Source organism: Bos javanicus, chromosome 10, assembly GCF_032452875.1.
Source record: "Bos javanicus breed banteng chromosome 10, ARS-OSU_banteng_1.0, whole genome shotgun sequence".
In the NCBI taxonomy this organism is placed as follows: domain Eukaryota; kingdom Metazoa; phylum Chordata; class Mammalia; order Artiodactyla; family Bovidae; genus Bos; species Bos javanicus.
In genome coordinates, this window is record NC_083877.1 from 10,380,541 (window position 1) to 10,399,336 (window position 18,796).

The following is an 18,796-nucleotide window of genomic DNA, read 5'->3' on the forward strand; positions in this document are numbered from 1 at the left end:
TGCTATCAATTAAAACTGGAACTATAGGTTTGAGACATCTTGATTTGATGATCAAATCATTAGCTTAAAGGAAAGTTTAGACCGTTTCCCTCTTTGCAGGAACCCAAGCTAGTGTTCAGCAGGTGCTGGTTGAGGCCCCCAAGCTACATTAAGTCCTTACTGAGTCCTTCCATTGAGCCTTATTCAATGGAGAATCTCAGCCAACTCTCTGTTCAGGTGGCTCAGCGCCAACTGAGTTGGGAGAATTAAAGCAATGATGACTGGTGACTGCCTTCTAACCCGGCATATGTGGCTTAAAGATTAAGTAAGTAGCAAGGAGAGGAAAAGGAGAATTGCATGGCGTACTCTTCACTCTCTGAAGAAGGCTGCATTCTCCCCAGGGGCCAATCTTCAGCAGGACTCTTGGGGAAAACTTTGGGCTTGACAAACTCTCTTTCAATAGTTCTTTGGAGGGGAAACTAATACTAATCGTCCTCATTGGTGATGGGAACAGTGGGTCCTGACACCTAAAAAAGAAGTGAGAGTCCAACAGACGTGACAAATGAATGCACGCCCGCAGTTACGGACTTAGCAGTACAGGGGAATCAATGCTATTATTTACTTCTGTTGAGTTCTTGCTTGTGATAGGCAACAGTCAGAGTGAGAAGCTTGTCATCAGTTCTGACATGAAATATGGAGAAAAAAAATTATATCAATGACTTGTAAGATTAGCGGACATCATTCTAACCAACATGGCCATGAAAGATATCGGACAGACGAAAAAGGAAAGCTTTTTATCACTTCACTAAGGTTACCTTGTTTTCTTAAATGCTCTATATCATCAAGCAATCACATGTTTAAGTTTTGCTGTTGTTAATATATGAGTTGACTATTGAGAAAAAGAGCTTCCCTGGTGGCTCAGCTGGTAAAGAATCCACCTGCAGTGTGGGAGTCTTGGGTTCAATTCCTGGGTTGGGAAGATCCCCTGGAGAAGGGAAAGGCTACCCACTCCAGTATTCTGGCCTGGAGAATTCCATGGACTGGATAGTCCATGGGGTCGCAAAGGGTCAGACACGACTGAGCAACTTTCACTTCATGGAGAAAAAAGATGCCCTGATTATGAACTTTGCAAATAATAAATGAAGACAGCAGTTACTGACAGACCAATGGTCAGCCTTAGACATACAGGTTAAAAAAAAACCCTGAAAAATTATGACGACATATCCTTTCTGCCAAACTAAAAAAATATAAAAAGATATGGAGTAATTTATTATAAAAATATAAGTAACATCAGACCAGTATAACAAAACCAAACTACTGATAAAACAAACAAACAAAAAACAGAAAACAGAAACTAATAAATAAGGGCCAAAAGGAAGAAAAAAAATCTAGAATTCTAAGAATCCCTATCTGAGGAGCCCTACAGCAATTAAGCCCAAAATCTGGTCTTGAACTTTCTGGCAGCCAGGGTGATAAGGGAATAATGGATTTATGTAGTTGTTAATGCTTAGAAATAAGAAGCCCAGGCCAAAAGAACAAAAAAAATATTTTAGTCTTAATCTCTGAAAATAAATTGTGAGAGATCTTTTCTTAAAAGGGGAACTGGGTAAGATAGTGGGGGGAAAAATCCTGACATCTCCTTGGCATAACATGCAGAAATGTTCTCTGCATACATGAACCACGATCAACCTTGCAGGAGCACTACGGAAATAAGTAAGGCTTTGCCATTTTAACACAAATTAGGCCCTGGCAGAGGGAATCTTGACATCTTCAGGCAACGAGAACATGGCCTCAAGTTTGGACATGAGGAAGATAACTTCCTGGATAATAAGAGATATCTCAAAGAATTTTAGTTTGTACCCATGAACTCTCCTGGGCTGGATTCTATTGATTTAGTATTTTAAAAAATGAGTTATCAATTTGATTATCTGGTATCCACTGTTAGTTCTCTATTTTGGACCTTTCCTCATAGGCTCGTCTAACTGCATTTTCTCTGCACACTCGGTTATGTGTCAGTGCTTCCAGGACTCTGGTCCTGTCCTCCTTACCCACCTTCATCCACTCGCCGCTTCACCAATCGCTTGTCTTCTGGTAACTTTCAAACTCATCTCGCTAGCCTGCACTTACCTCCCAAGCATCAGGTCCGTACAGCCTCTGGAGGAGCACCTCAGGGTCACCAGGCACTGCAGTTACCTTTCTCTAGACCCAGGCTAGGAACCTAGCGCTCTTCCAGACAGTTACGAAGTCCCACAATGTGTACTGCTAGCGGATACGTGTTCCCAGGCCACAGCTAGACTGTGCAAACAATATAATGTTATTCTAAAATACCTTCTGCATAGCAGCAGAAACAGTTTTTGTCAACTTAAGATAAACCCAGCCAATCAGAATTCCCCAGCTGAAACCACCTCCTCCCTGCAATTACAATTAAGTTCACCTCATTATCAAGCACTTGGGGGGCTAGGGAAATGCGGGTCCTGGTTACTGAGCCACTTGTGCTGATGCTGCATTTGCTTACACAGCTGGGTCCCTTCTGGCCCTGGTCACTCGCATGCTTCCAAATCAGCATCCACCAATGTCCATCTGCTCGCTGGTGCCACATCCATGCAGGTGACCTTCTGTCTGATTCACTGGCTCCTTTGCTGGTGGCACGTGACTGCTTGAGGGTGAGGCGGGGAAAATCCTCAGCTCCTCCCTTGGCCACCTTGGACCCCCAAGAAACCTCCAGGCAAAGCATGGAAACTGAGGCAGTTGGATGTCTTCTGCACTTTGGTTCTCCATCCTCTCTGCAGACTCATGTATTTGCTAAACTCCGATCTCAGGCTGGTGTGTTGGGAGGAGAGGCACCGCTCAGGCCTTCTTGGTGGCTCTTACCACCCTCTCCTCACCTCTCTCCCTTCAATTCCTCTTCCTTGTTTCATGGGGACGGGGGTGTCTTTTTAAAAAGGTATCATTCAAGGGGAGAAACCCAAAAGTAGAGAGTTGACTCTCTCTTTACTACAGTAGTGATCCAATCCCAAGGGCCAGAGAAGAGGATGTTTGTGCTGTTGCCTGAACTGGGGGGCAGGGGCAGAGAGAAGGGCTTCCCTGGTGGCTCAGTGGTAAAGAACCCACCTGCCAATGCAGCAGATGAAGTTTGATCCCTGGGCTGGGAAGATCTGGCGAAAGAAATGGCAACCTGCTCAGTATTCTTGCCTGGAGAATCTCATGGACAGAGGAGCCTGGCAGGCTACAGTTCATGGGGTTGAAGACAGTCAAACACGACTTAGCAACTAAACAGCAATGAAGTGGGGGAAAGGAGCAATAAATGCCAGAAAAGCAGCAGAAATTAAAACTTTCAACATACCATCTCAAAACACATCTCTTGAATATCTTTGGTATTTGGTTCAGCTATTTTCACTTCATTTCCATTTTCCTATTTTTTTGTAGTCTCTTACCTGTATTGCTACAACTGACATGTAACATTGTGTGAGTTTAAGGTGTTCAACTGATGATTTGATACATGTATATATTGTGAAATGATCACCACAGTAGGGTTAGTTAACACCCCATCACCTCACATAGTCTTGAATTTGTTCTTGATTCTGTGGCCAGTGACTTCCTTTCTCTAAAATGTAAATCTAGTCCCATTACTTTCCTCCTCTGAGGTTTTGGTGGCTTTTCATTCCCCTTAGGAAAAGTCAGAACTGCAGAGGACACACGCTAAGGTCCCATCTGGAGTCTGTCCACCCATCTGCTCTGGTGCTCCAAGCTAAGCCGCTGAGCAGGAAACTGAATTGGAGCCCACAGCTCTGTTCTTGTGATGAGCCTTTCTGCTCGGCTTTCCACCCATCCACCTGATCTTCGAAGTAGATGGCTATTCCCCTTTTATATCTCGGCTCAAAGGCCCGCTCCTCAATGACTCTATCTCCCTACTCCTTGCATATTCCCCAGAAGTTATAACTCCTTTCATGATAAGGTTCATGCTGTATTGCACCTACTGGCTAACACGCTTCCTTCATTTTAGAGAATAATCTTCTCGAGGTAGGGGATGTGTCTTACCATCTTTGCACTCCTAGGGCCCAGCACAGCTCCTTGCGACATTGCAGGTGCTCATAAAGTGTTTGACTCAGTGAGCAGCCACCTGGTAGGGGATGGATCAGAAGCAAAGCCACCATTAAGGTGACAAAGGACTCCTGGAAAAGTGAGTCTTATAAAGTGAGGTTAAAGTGAGTCTTTAAACTCCTGGGACACACCACAGTTTAAGCATCTTCTCATTTCTCCTTTCCTTTTTAAACTTATGTCCTTTTTTCCTGCTTTGAAGGCTCTAAGCAGAGCACTTTGAGTTTTAAACTGTCCTACACACACCTGGGGTCCTCCAGGCAGACCCAGATGCTGGCCTTGGACAGCTGGTATACCCAGTCACTATGCAAAGGCGAACATTTACACCAAGAGTCCTCTCTTCTATGGCAGTAAGCATGTTCAGTCACTCAGCACATTTCCAAGAGCAACGACTATGTCCGAAGCTTGTTGCTAGGTGTTGAATGTAGGATTCAGAAGGATTTTCATCAAGACCAGTTAAATTTTTTTGTGTGAATTTTAGTTTTCAGGAAAGGCTATTTATCCAGAGTTCATTCTTACTACGGACATGAGAGGGACTGTGGAACGTTTGGTAACTGGGTAGTAAACAATCTTGAATACCTCTAGCACTTAACAAAATAGCATCAGGGTCTGAAAGAAGGGGCAGAACAAAAAAGCAAGTAAATACGGAAATGCTTAAATAAACCGTCACCCATCCATAAACTCAATACACTGAAGGAGTCAGGAAGCATCAGGCAAGCCTATGTGTACTAACCTGGACAGATCTTCCCAAGAGATTAAGAATAGCAATTGTGTAACAAGACATACCATTTGATAAGATTGATGTACTGCCTCCCCTCAAACACAACTAGTTATTTCTATAAGCACATATATACTGTATACAAATACATATAAAAATGCTAAAGGGCTATACATGAAACAGATGATAGTAGTAATTTCTAGGACTGGAACTGAAAGATCAAGGGTGACTTTTGCTTTATCTGTATTATTAAAGATATTTGCAAAAGGAAAGCATATGTGAACCACTTCCATAATTTAAGTGAAAAATAAAGGTTTTCCTTACAAAGGAGAGAAGCAGAGAGATAAGTATTCAAAAACATAATGTTTTGGAAAGAAAAAACGATTTTTCTCATTAAGTACTACTCGTTAAATATCGTGAGTTGGTGAAGTTTGTACCTGCCTTCTTACAAAAGGTCTGCTGTGCACAGTTCAGACACGATGCAGTGGGAAGGGAGCAGGATGAACAGGCCAAGGACCTGTGCTCTGCTCCATGCTCTGCCTCTTACTTGGTTCATCTCTTAATGGTGCTGCATCTCAGACTCTACAAAATCGATAAAATGGGGATAACAAGAACACTGAAGTCACAACACTGCTGTGAAAACTGGTTGTGAGCTGCTGTGAGAAGGACATGTGCCATAGACAGTGATGTTCCGTATATTATATATAACCCGGGATTTTAATGCACAGGACATAATCTAAAATAAAGGCTCTGCCAAAGGAGACCAGGACTAATCACTACATAAGAACAATATGAACAAAAGTGGTTTAAAAGGAAGAGTTTATTTGACAATTCACAAGTGATTTGCAAATTTTATGGATTAGTTGGAGCCAAATTTGAAAACCAGAAGCTCCTCTTTTCTTCCTGGAATATCTAACATGCTCTAATTTGTTGCCTAAGTAGTGCAAGTCATGTCTACTCAAGGAATTCAAGCTAATTTTAACTCAAACTAGAAATAAAAATCAAATATACCATACAGCATTCTAAAACCAAGTACAGAGAATATTTTGTTGTTGTTGTCCTCGTTTGAGATCATTTATACCAGAGATAATTTGTATACAGTGACCTGTTTATGAATCAATATGAAAAAGAGTAAGGATCATTTAAGATTAACAGAAATATTAACTCTCTAAACTTTCTACAGCAATGAAAACACAAATGCCATCTGGTCCTAGTGGTGAATTCAGTATCAAAATAACACATTTAAAAAAGATACATGTAATACACTCAAGCTTCTAGAACTTGACTTTGAGGAGAGGCGGCTCAGCCACAGAAAAGGTAATAAGCCAAGTTCTACTTGGAAAGAGTGACCCCCCTCCCCATCCCTATAGCTTTTTAGAAATGACAGCTTCATGGAAAGCCAATATATTAACAGAATGGTATATAGCATTTAATTTAATAATACGTCAATAAGAAAAGTGAAGCTATTTTCATAAACAGCATTTGAGGTTTACAGAAGACAGATATTATCGTATGTTGATCCTATTTCTATATTTTGTTTCGGTTGCACAGTTTTGAGAAATTTCTGATTCACATTAAGAAATGGTAGTGGTTCTTTATTTAATAGTTCACCTTGAAATACCAAGATGCTCTTCAGTTTACCAGAGATATGTTTATGCTTATGTTTATGTTGGCATCTGCACAAAAACAGTTAACCTGGTGCTGATGTTTGCCAGATTTCAACGTTTTAGAAGGTTATAAACTGCATATCTGAGTTTGTTCATTTTTAATTTTATGTTAAAATATATCAAGCAAATATTAATGAAAGGTCTCAGCACAACATACTTGGAATGTCATTGGCTCAAGGCAAGAGTTGATATGTCAGCGTTTTGAACCTCATGTGAAACCTGGCTTTCTGAAACTCCACCCTGGGCTTCCACGAGTACCCCGCTCTGGCCATCTACTCAGCACTCTTGGTCATTCCTTCTGTTTCTTTCCAAGCTCTTGTCTTACACCTGGCCCAAAGTAACATTTTCATCTTGTAATCACCCCATTTTCCATGCCCTCAGTTATAATTACATATGCTGACAATCCTCAAATAGCTTATCTCCAGCTCATCAATTTTTCTCCTAAGCCCCAACTAGAATCATATTTCCACTCAGATATTCCACAGGTATCTTACACTTAAAACAGATCTAACCCATCATTCATCTTGTTTTGTCTTGCCTTCACCAAAACTAAGCCATTCCCCATCTTGAATTCACTGTCTCAGTAAATAGGATTGTTCACCTGGTTGTCCAACTCAAGAGAGCTAGGAATCAGCCTGTATTCTCCTTTTTTTTTTTTTTTTTTTGCCATCTACTGATTCTACCAAGAAGCCGTACTCATTCTATCTCCCAAATACTCTCTGAATCCATTTCAACTTCTCTATTCCAGCAGAGCCACATAATGGAGCCTCTTAACAGAGACTACTGTGATCTCTAGAGCTATCTAGACTCTATTTTCTTTCTTTGGTCATGCCATGTAGCATGTGGGATCTTAGTTCCCCAACCCGGGATCGAACCCATGCCCCCTGTAATGGAAGCACAGAGTTAACCACTGGACCACCAAGGGGAGTCTCAATACCTAGATTTTTAAACCATGTATTTTAACACTACATTACTTCTCTACAAAAATAATCCTTCAATATCTCCAGACTATTACAGAATAAAACCCAAATCTTTCATGTGCTTAAAAAGTCTTTCCTGATCTACCCTTTGCCTACTCTTCAATCGCTATCTTTTGCCATACACCCTTCCCTAACACCCTATGTGTCAGTATACGAACGCATTCTAATTTTCTGAATGCCTCAATGCTTTCATCCATCCAAGTCTTTGCACGTGCCACACTCTCGACAATTCCCTCACACCCCTTCTTACACTAGCTAGCCCCCACTCCTCCACCAAAACTCGGTTGGGGATCACCCCTTCTGGGAAAGATTTCTTGACTCTTCTTCCCTCTGGTCCCCCTCATACTAGGGCTCCTCTCTATCATAGCATTTATGCTCTGTGAACTGTGTTCTGCACCAAAGGACAAGCATCTCTCCTTGCGTTTCTATTCCTGGAATAGAGCAGGTGCTTAACACATGTTTTAGATTATTTATGTTTTAGGTTTAAGAGAGTTGAAGGCACAACTTAAGAGGCCAATGGATCACTTACAGGTCTATTAACAAATACTAACCCCACAACTGTGATTTCCCAATGAGATGGCACCTTGCTCCATAAGACTTTTAAATTATTCTAGTTCAAACCCAACCCTTTCTTAAAAGATTAAAGATAGAGTTACTGTATGATCCAGCAATTCTACTCCTAGGTATATATTCAAAGAAATGAAAGCATGGCTCAAATACTTGTGTATGAATATTCATTGTAGAATTACTCACAAATGCCAAAAGGTGGAACTGGTCCAAGTATCCATCAAAAGATAAACGGATAAACAAAATGTGGTATAGCCATACAATGGAATATTACTCAGCATTGAAAGGGAATGAAATTCTGATACAAGCCACAGCATGGAAACTTTGAAAACATTAAGTCAGATGCAAAAAGGACACAATACAGGATTCCTTTATATGAGGGCTATCCCCCATCTAAAGTACCCAGGGCCATGAGTTACTTTTGTGGCTGATGGAATGTCTTGATCAACCTGAAGAAGCTTTAACTTCTGTGGAACCAGAACTGGCCACAAAGTTCCCCAGTGCTGACTGCAAAACCCACATCCTGCTTAGCTACTAATTTAGTGCTGGGGGAGGAGTTTTACAGGTTTACAACTTATTTTGCTAGGAACTTTATCACGTAATTTGTCTCCCCAAGACCTTCATAAGTAGTTTGCTACTTAAATTTTACAGACTGAAATTCTGCATATGAAAGTTACTTTCCTTGGATTATCTGAAGTCTATAAATTAAAAAAACTGGAGAGTAAAACATACTGCTAAATATGACACTCACAAAGTATGACCTGCAACTGACTGACAGGCGTTGTGAACACCAAAGGAGGCTGCAGGAAGAAGTTCAAGAAAAGCAAATACAAGATTTATAGTTAGGAAGTGTCCTAACAGAGATATTATAGAGAGGTAAGGCAGGCAAGCTCGAGGGGAAAACTGTACCAGCAACATGAACAAGATCTCCACCTTCGACAGTGGACAGGATAGCCAGACTGACTGCTGGGGAACACAGCAGGTGCAATCATTTGGGCCTTTCCCCTGCATCCCCCCTCCAAAGGAACACCCCTGGCAGGGACCCTATATGCAGAAATGAAATATCAAACAGTTAGTGCAGTGCCTGTCACACAGCAGATATTCAACAAACACCTATTTCTATTTGCTTTCATATTGAAGTTGTTGAGAAAACATTTACTTCTAGCCCTGTTTTCTGAAACAGTCATTCCACTTAAGGTATAATAACCCAAAAAGTCATATATACAAGTCATATAGATATGACTTACTATATATTTATGCATATATAGTAACATAGTTATAAAACACAGACAACAAGATAAAATAATGAATGTAGTTAGAAAAAATACCCACAGAAGAAATTTTTCTAAAAACAGAAAAATTTTTCTATATTACAGAATGGGCTTAATTTTGCATTTACTAGGCACCCATTGTCACTTAATTTGGTTTTATTAGGAGAAAGCAGAGTACTCTTTCTGTCCCTGGGTAAATCTGACGTGAAAATAATGGACAAAGTAGGTCAGAATGCCACAGAATGCTGAGTTCTGAACGTGATGTATCATATTAGGTTATAAATCCTGACAGGCAAAAATGAGAGGATCTTTTGAAAGCCTCTGAAATTCATTAGGGCAATCCCAAATTGTTTAGTTAAAAGCAGCAGCAAGGTAGGAGACAGCACTTTACATTGCTCTGGCTATCCTGATGTGTCTCAGATTAAAACGAGGGCATCACGCTCCTACGCTTTTGCTGGCCCTGGTTTCACGAAAAATATCCTCTCCTCTCCCCATACTCTCCTGGTATCCTCTGGAATGTGTGCTTTAATCTAAAAGACAAAAAGGGTACTTACAGAGATCAATGAATTGACTAGAAATCTATTGGGAGCTTATGGCCTTTTCCTATTCTGGGTGCAATTTCTCTCCCTGGATCACCTGTGTTTGGTAAAAACAACTCTGTTCTTTTTTATCTAGTATACTAAGCAGAAATCACGTGGCAGTGTAGTGCTGATCAAGTCTTTTCTTGAGTAAAATTGTTAGTTATTTGAAGCTATTTTACAATATATAAACAAAAAGAGAAAAACATTCATTTCTTCAATTCATTAACTATGCTTATTTCTGTGACAACGATACATCAGTTTCCCACAGAGAAAAACTGCCATAAAAATTAAAGGTCCAATTGACTATACTCCAGTACAAAATAAAAGGCTAAAAAAAAAGGTAAGGTCCAATTTAACATGAATATTATTAAAAAATACATTCACACAATTTAGAGTAAGGTGAACGATAAATCTGTTTCCATTCCAAAATGATCCCTTTCTAGCAATTTTTAAAATGTTTTCTCACATGAAAATTATCTTTACAGCAAATACTGATTATAGCATAGTATCTTACTGGAGAAATGTTTTTCTTACATGTGTCATTCTCAACCACTTCTTACCTGAAAGTTTTCCTCTTTAAGATTTATATAAATTAATTGACTTCACAAAGGGTAAAGGAACAATGATAAGAATCCAGAAGAGAAAATTTCAATGAAGACCATTTCATGTCTTCAATCACAATATCAGGATGTTAAAGTCATTTGATATCAAACAAAAGGATTTCTATAAATAAGAAAGACAATAAACCACTGCCACCAAACAAGTATTCCCTCCGTCTCGCCTCCCGATCCAGAGCTGTCAGAGAGGCAGAAAGGAGAGAGCGGCCGAACACACTCCAGGGTTACGTAAGACACGGAAGGCTGGAGCACGCATGCGGAAGAACACATTTAATTTTAACAAGGCAGACAAATGAGTTTTAAAAGGTGGCGGTGGTTCAGTTGTGAGAGTCTCTTTTAGTTCCACTTGAAAAAATGGTGTAAGTTTTTCCTCTAACTGCTTCTCAATCGTTCAATGACAGCAAAACATTAAATCTATGGCGATGCTGGAGTTCTCCCATAGGGACAGAAGGGGTGCAACTTCATGGCCTTTTGTAATCTGCAGGAAGAAAGAGGGAGGGAAAAAGAGAGGAAAAAGAGAGAGGAGAAACAAAAACTAATTTTCCAGGCAGGGAAATACTTATAAAACCTTTTATGTCAAAGTTAGGATTTCACAACGTAACATACTAATGCAAAATCCAGTAGCACCTGTAAGATTTAAGTAAATGCTGCCGTTACTTAAATGCTTCTTTAAAAACATCTGTAAAAGACTGAAGGAGAAAAAGATAAAGTACATTCTTCAGAGAACAACAAAGGTATTTCAAAATAAAAACTGTATTTTTGTTTTTCTTTTTTTCAGTTGTTTTTTTGTACAAGAATTCAGTCATCATATAATAACTTATACACAATGGGATCAATCTCTGCTCTCCCTCCCTGCGTCACTTCCAGTCCACATGTTCAGGCTATAGCCCCCCAACATTATTTTCTGATAAATATATTACCACAGTTTGATCTAAATATAGATACATTATATAATATTTGTCTCTGGGAAAAAAATCAAATTTTAATATGCAAACTTTTATTTATATAATACAGAAATGGAGAAAATGACGGTAGGCACACGGCCTAATTATGACTTGTAGATGATGATCTCTAGGTACTCTCCTACTGTAAATGAGTGTTTAAAATAGTCTTAATAAGATTTTATTTATATGTGCATTTGTGTCCACCTTATCCCATATACTATACATGTCCAAAGACAATCTGGGAATTTAAAGGTGCAGCCCTCAAGAAATTGTTGAAATCACTAAAAAAAAGAAAAAAAGTAGACTCTATTGGAAAGGAAAAAACTCACAAAATTTCCAATTTTAAATTTCATATCAGTAGGAAAATATTAAAAATAATTTTCTGTATATACATATGAGTATATGTATATATTGAATTACACACATGTCTCATATATCAATACAATTCAAGTGGAGACATTTTGGTGACTTATTTTCCCATTAAATGACAACTATGTCAAAATTTAAAAATATCTTATTACATCATTAAAATAATTCACTTACCATTTCAATAGCTAATACTGTTTTTTTTCTTTAATTTTTTTAACTCTTCAAAACTAAATTCCCTGATCCCTAGTGTTAAATCCCCTATTTAAATTAAAATATGGTGCTCTGTACTCAGAAACTGATGGATAAAGTCACATCTACTTCAAAATTCCATCAATCAAATAAATTTTATTACCTGATTTATCAGAGAAATGGCTCTGAGCTTGTGTACCTAAATTATCCTCCCTACAAGAAATAGGTGAGGAAAATACCCTAAAATAGATGGAGGTACATGATATTATAGCACATATAATACATGATGATTAAGTGTCTGATAAAAACTTTTCAGAGACACCTGAAAACTCACTTTAGAAACTAACTTTAGAAACAAACCATTTATTTTTCACTCTAATATAAATTAATATGTATGTATTTATATACATACACATACATATATAAAACAAAATTGTCTGGTGTTGAGTAGCTGTGTGAGTGAAAAAATGGTTACAAATTGATTAATCAGCTTAATTTTGTACTTAACAATTCAATTGTTTGGGGGTACAAACAAAAAGTCAGTGCATTTGTAGACTCCATGGAGTCGATACTCAAGCATACACTTTAAAAAAGAACCCTCCTCAACATCACAAGCATTGTACAGCAAGAATATATGGACTCTGATGCAATTCTTACTCCATAAGCAGACTAGACAGCACTTGACTTACTTTTTAAAATAGCTCCTTAAAAGAAATATATAAAGAAATGCATGTTTGCTAAAAGTCCTTTAAAATTACATCAAAACAACATTACAACCTGTTCACTGAGGAGAGCCCACTGAATTGAATTCCTCTTTTGAAATGCCTAGTTAACAGTTTAGAATATTGCCTTATGAGGATTGACTAGAGATGTGGTTGGTGTGAAGACCCAGACAGAGTAAACGGCTCCAATCCCAATAGTCCTCTGATTGGCTGCTTGATGGAAATGGATCGCCTTTAAAATAGCTATACACCTTAAAATGATCTATAATAAACAGTTCCCCAACAACCATTAGTATTTGTAAATTGAAATGCATTAATCATTCAGAAAAGATTTCTTGCAAAATATATAAATAAATGTAACTGCATATTCTGTAAATATACTTAACATTGCTAGACCAGACCGTCAGTGACGGGCTGCTATGTTTCAGTACTGTGTGTCAAATTTATTAGAAATTTAAAAAGAAAAATTTTGGAGGGACTCAGCTGCCTTCATTAGTTGGCTTTAAAATGTGTAATAAAATGGGAGACAGTATCTTTTCATAAATACATGGAATCGATATGGAAAAGTAAACTATACAGCAGATAAGATTAGAGAACACCAGAGTGTATCAGAGCGGTCACCAGAGTGAAATATCTTCCAGTATAAAAAAAGGGAAGAACTCTATACACCCAGTTATAGTATGTTTCAATTAAAGATGCAGCTCTCTTTCACTCCTGGCAAGAATTAATTGGTAATGGCACTGCCTTTGGCAGTGCAAAAATATCCTGAGAAATTATTCAGATTACAACAAAAGACAGGGCTTTCATCACTAAGTTTTTGCACAAAACACAGCTTTAGATATCATAAATAAATTAATTTAAAAAGCAGATAACCTTCACTGTGTTGAACACAAAAAGGGGGATGTGACCCAGACATTTGTTAATTCTCCCGTTGGCTAATATCAGAAAAAAAGATTGCATTAAGTGTCTATTTATAACTTTCTAGTTAACTATGGCCAATAATATACATGGAGGTAATTTGTAGTTCAAGTTTTTCATCTCTTTTTTTTTTCCCCAACTAGCTACAAGCTGAATTCTAAAATTTACACTGAAATATACAATTCCAATTTTCAAAAGATCCTCCTCGTGGAGAAGAGATATTCAAATTTTTTTTGTGCAATCTTGATGTGGAGCCCAAACAATCCTATGAAGAGAGACAGTATCTTTTTTAATCAATTGGCACTGAAATTTAACTTTCCTTAGCTGCGTTCTAGTAGCTTGGCCAAGTTATCTCGTAATTCTGTTAGTTCAAAGATTTTTCCATCAAGGATTTCTAACAGGGTCTTCAGGTTATTGCGAAAAGCTTCTTGTTCATTCTGACTTTTCTCCAGACGTTGCTCTAAGTCAGACAGTTGTCCCTCCAGGTCTTTGTTCCGAATTTCTACTTCCTTTAGAAACAAAAGTGTGATATATATATGTGTGTCAGTTGAAGATTTAAGAAACAATATAACTTTTATTATTAGAATACTGTGATAAGTCCATGCAGTTTGATAATCAGGATGGGCTTCTGAATCTCAACACAATGTAAGGAGGTTTTCAGACTGTGCCATCTAAGAAATCCATGTAGTTTTACTGACTGGCTGCTCATGAATCCATCTGTCCCCGAGCACAAATTTCCTCCTGCCTGCTTCATGAAGGCAACGTTAGTCTAAGTACTTCAAATACCAAGGTGGGGCTGCTGACCCATTTTGTGGATTGGGTACGTCTCATTTCTATTTGTGCCCACCTCCTTCTCCTCACACACCACTGTTAGCAATCTCAAGTGAAAGCAGGCAGAAAAAAAAGACAAATTAATTTTTTCTCTTTCTTGGCAATGCTGGAGAAAGATGACTCTCTCAAATAAGTTTTAGGATCCTCTGAATATGTTAATTATGCTTCGTTTCACCTCAGTATCAAATGAATGTGTATGGTAGAGAACATAGCTCACCTGTTAAAAACTGTAGTGAATACCTGTACATGTAAGAGAATTAGACAAAAGCAACTCCAGTATACTGAGGATTAAGGGAAGAAAACAACGCCAAAAGGAAAGCCAAAAGTTCATGACAACAAAAATTTTTTAAACTTTAAAAACAAATGCCAGAATTCCTGGCGTACTTACAAATGATTTATAAGTTACTATATACTATATCTAAAGGATAGTAGATTTTTAAACAGTTACTTAAAGCATCTGGTACATGTTAAACGAAAATAACGGAATTTGAAGCAGTGCACTAATGACAAGGAGGCAAAGCTGTGTGTGTGAAGGTGAATGACGGGAACAAAAGAGCACACAGAAAACAGGAAACCCTCTGGTTGTTGGGGCTACGTACACTTCTTTCCAAAATCCACTCATCCTACAATGCCTGCAAAATTAAATTCTAAGAAAAATAACTGGAAAACTGATTTGAATACATATAGGAAAGGAACCACTGAGTTAGCATTCCCAGCACAAAAAAACATTCACATGTTTAACCAAGAGCAAGCCTCAAGCAAAGACACCACAGATAAGTCGCAAGAGCCTGGGAAAATATAAAAAGAGGGATAGTGTGGCTGTAACGACTTTTAAAGAAAGAACTTAGAGATTTCTAGTCTAAAGTATTGATTATTAGATGTTAACCAGGTTTCTAATCTTTTCCCTTCAAATCACCTACAAGGTGAAGATAAGTAAACTGACAGCTGATTCTGAAACCAATAAGATATTTATAAATTCAGAAGCCAAGTTCATGAAGTCTCAACCATAGGGGAGTAAACAGACCCTGGGATCAAATGTAAGAATTCCACAGCACGCTCTCTGACCTGCTCAAACAAGAAGCTTAAGATTAGAATGTTTCCAACTGTAAAAACAGACCAAATATCATTCACAAGAAAACACCCACTTTACCAGGCATCGCCCAGTTTGCCCTCTAAAGCCATCCTTAAAAAGTGAAAGGCTTCTTTGTTCTCCTTGCCAATCAATGAAACAGCCAAACATTTTCAGTGGAAATAAGCAAAACACCAAACTCCCCCAGCTATTAAAACTGCACTGTTCTTTTCCAGGACTCTTGTGCTCTAAGCCATTTCTCCGATTGAAGGAATTTCACCAGGCCTATAACAAAAGGGATCCAACATGATGCTGTTGGTGCTGTGGTCTATTCTGAGGCAGAGAATAAGATCCCAGAGGAAGAACAGACAATGTAAGATCAGGATGAAGCAACCTGGTTGGTGGCATGTCCCAGTTCTATCTTCTGTCTATACTTTCCAGCCCTTCTTCGTAACTTTCACTCCCCCTTGCAACTCATTCTTCTGCTTATTATGATTTTTGTGCTCCTATTTCCCTTTCTTCTTTAACTGATATGTGAGTATGTGTCAGGGCACCAAGATAAAGCACTGATAAAACACTGAGGCCAAAACTTGCTAAATCCCTTTGAGTGCTTTCGAAGGCAATAACTGAAAGTATAAAATGCTAGTGGACAGAAGGTCATGCTCAGTATTTGTTAGATATGGAGCCTACAACACTTGAGTGATTAAAAAATTAAACAATTATTACCGCCATCAATGGGACCAAGTCAGGTTCATTTTCTGTAAATTTGAATCGTGCATCATTTAATCTAAGTAAAAGCTACAAAATTTGTCTTTATTGATATCTGATTCACATCTTAAACTCTTAATAGATATATTACTGTCCAATTAGATTATTAAGCTTCACAGAGATCAAACATGATCATACACAGATCATCAAAATAAGTATTAATAATTTAACAGAAAAATGACTAAAAGACACACATATTTTGAAGAAGAGTTACTCAACAATTATTTACTGAGATGTCTTCCAGGTAACTAGGCTCTGAGAAGGAAAGTCTCTCAGTCGTGTCCGACTCTTTGTGACCCCGTGGGCTACAGCCCACCAGGCTCCTCTGTCCATGGGATTCTCCGGGCAAGACTACTGGAGTGGGTTGCCATTGCCTTCTCCAGCTGCAAATGTACAGTTACCTATACCTAGGAGATATAAGCACCAACTTCTCGTGGAGATACTTCTCAAGTTCTTACTCTAACTCTTTGCAGAGGGCAAAGCAGGGTTGAGGGGGAAACACAGAAGAGGGAAGAGGAGAATGAACACCCAAGACAACTCTAATAACCCAAAGAAGGAGAAAGGCCACTCAAAGTGCCAAGATGCTGGTAGAAAACAAAAGTCCTGGTGGACCAGAGCAGCCTCCACGAGGCAGCCTCAGTGTACACAGGGCCTGAGGAGGCAACCTGGAGAGGCAGGGTTTCTGGGGAGAGAGGGTAAAAGCAACAAAAAGGGGACTTCTCCGGCAGTACGGTGGACAGGAAGGAGAAATGAAGTCACTCAGTCACGTCCGACTCTTTGTGACCCCATGGACTGTAGCCCGCCAGGTTCCTCTGTCCATGGGATTCTCCAGGCAAGAGGACTGGAGTGCGTTGCCATTTTCTTCTCCAGGGGATCTTCCCGACCCAGGGATGAAACCCAGGTCTCCCGCATTATGGGCAGATGCTTTAACCTCCGAGCCACCAGGTGGACAGGAATCTGCCTCAATTCCTGGTCTGGGAAGATTCCACCAAGAAGCCCCTGCACCACAGCTGCTGAGCCTGTGCTCTGCAGCCGGCGAGCTGTACCTCCTGAGCCCACGTGCCACAGTTACTGCGCCCACGTGCTGAGCGCCTGCGCCCAACAGCAGAGGAGCCCTTGCTCGCCACGACCTGAGAAAGCCTGTGCACAGCAGGGAAGACTCAGATCACCACAAGTTAAAAAAATAAGAGACCCTTAAAAAAATAAGAAGAGAAAGAGACCCCGGGGGATAGCTAATCCTAAAGTAAAAGGTCCTTCCACTGGGAAATTCATTTAGAAAGTCCAAAAATAATAACATGAGCAAAGGTATACCAGGCAGGCATTGTGACAGCCATAGAAAAAGCAGCAAAGAAAGATGCCTTCAGTGCTAAAAGCCATAACACAATGAAGACACAACAATTATGTTTATGTACCAAGAAACAAGTAGCCATCTCTATAAAGTAGAAACTACAGGAGCTGTAAGGGTACATAGAAAAAAATACACTGAAAAGAGTTGTTAATATGCTCCTCTCAATATAGGACAGATCAAGAGGAACAAAAAAATGGTAAGGATATAGAAGGCTTAAATTACAAAATCAATAAAGAGCATTCACGAGTTGATCATATGCCAGATTACATTAAAAAAGTGGTAAATTATGTAAAGCAGAAATTACATAAACAAACCCTTGTAATTACAATGCAGTAAAACTAAATCATAAAATTAAAAGACCCTTCCACCAGAATAATAAAACATGTTCCTTTAAACATTTCCAGCATGAAAGGGAAGACCAAATTACAGAATTTCAAGACATAATGACAATGAAAATACTGTCACAATTTATGGGACAAATTAAAGCAATGATCAGAGGAAATCTATAGTTTTAAACACAAATAAATAAAAATGAAAACAAAGGAATTAAATTCCCCTTTCAAAATGCTAGAAAAAAATTAAAAAGTAAATCAAAGCAGGAATAATAAACAGAGGACTAAAAATTCATTAGGTAAAAGACAGAAAAATAGTAACACTGATTAATAAGTCAGAATTTCATTTTTCAAAAAACTTAAAACAGACACGAAAGTGAAAGTGTTAGTTGCTCAGTTGTGTCCGACTCTTTCTGACCCCACGGACTGCAGCCCCCCGGGCTCCTCTGTCCATCTAATTCTTCAGGCAAGAATACTGGAGTGGGTTGCTATTTCCTTCTCCAGGGGATCTTTTGGACCCAGGGATTGAACTCAGGTCTCCCGCATTGCAGGCAGACTCTTTACCAACTGAGCCACCAGGGAAGTCTAAAATAGACATACTATTACTAAACTTAAGAAAGACAAGGATAAAGAACTATATACAATAAGAAAGTATAAGAGTTTCCATTGAACATCTGAAAACGCAGATGAAAAACTTACACAGGCCAATATCTGCAGAGGAAATAGAGAGTAATCAAGGAATTAAAAAAGCTCCAGGCCCAGACAGTTTCAAACGGGGGTTCTCTTAAACTTTCAAAGACTAGATAATTCCAATATGACATAAATTAT

General features: G+C 38.8%; 1 protein-coding gene across 2 annotated transcripts in view; it reads right to left on the reverse strand.

Moving 5' to 3' along the window:
• Nucleotides 1–5,597: 5,597 nt before the first annotated feature.
• HOMER1 (homer scaffold protein 1) overlaps nucleotides 5,598–18,796 on the reverse strand; it is a 140,635-nt gene continuing 127,436 nt past the window's right edge. For both annotated transcript variants that reach the window (XM_061430042.1, XM_061430041.1), the window contains exon 9: nucleotides 5,598–14,129. In XM_061430042.1, the coding sequence (XP_061286026.1) occupies nucleotides 13,941–14,129 (189 nt within the window). In that variant the 3' untranslated portion in view covers nucleotides 5,598–13,940. The remainder of the gene's footprint in view (nucleotides 14,130–18,796) is intronic.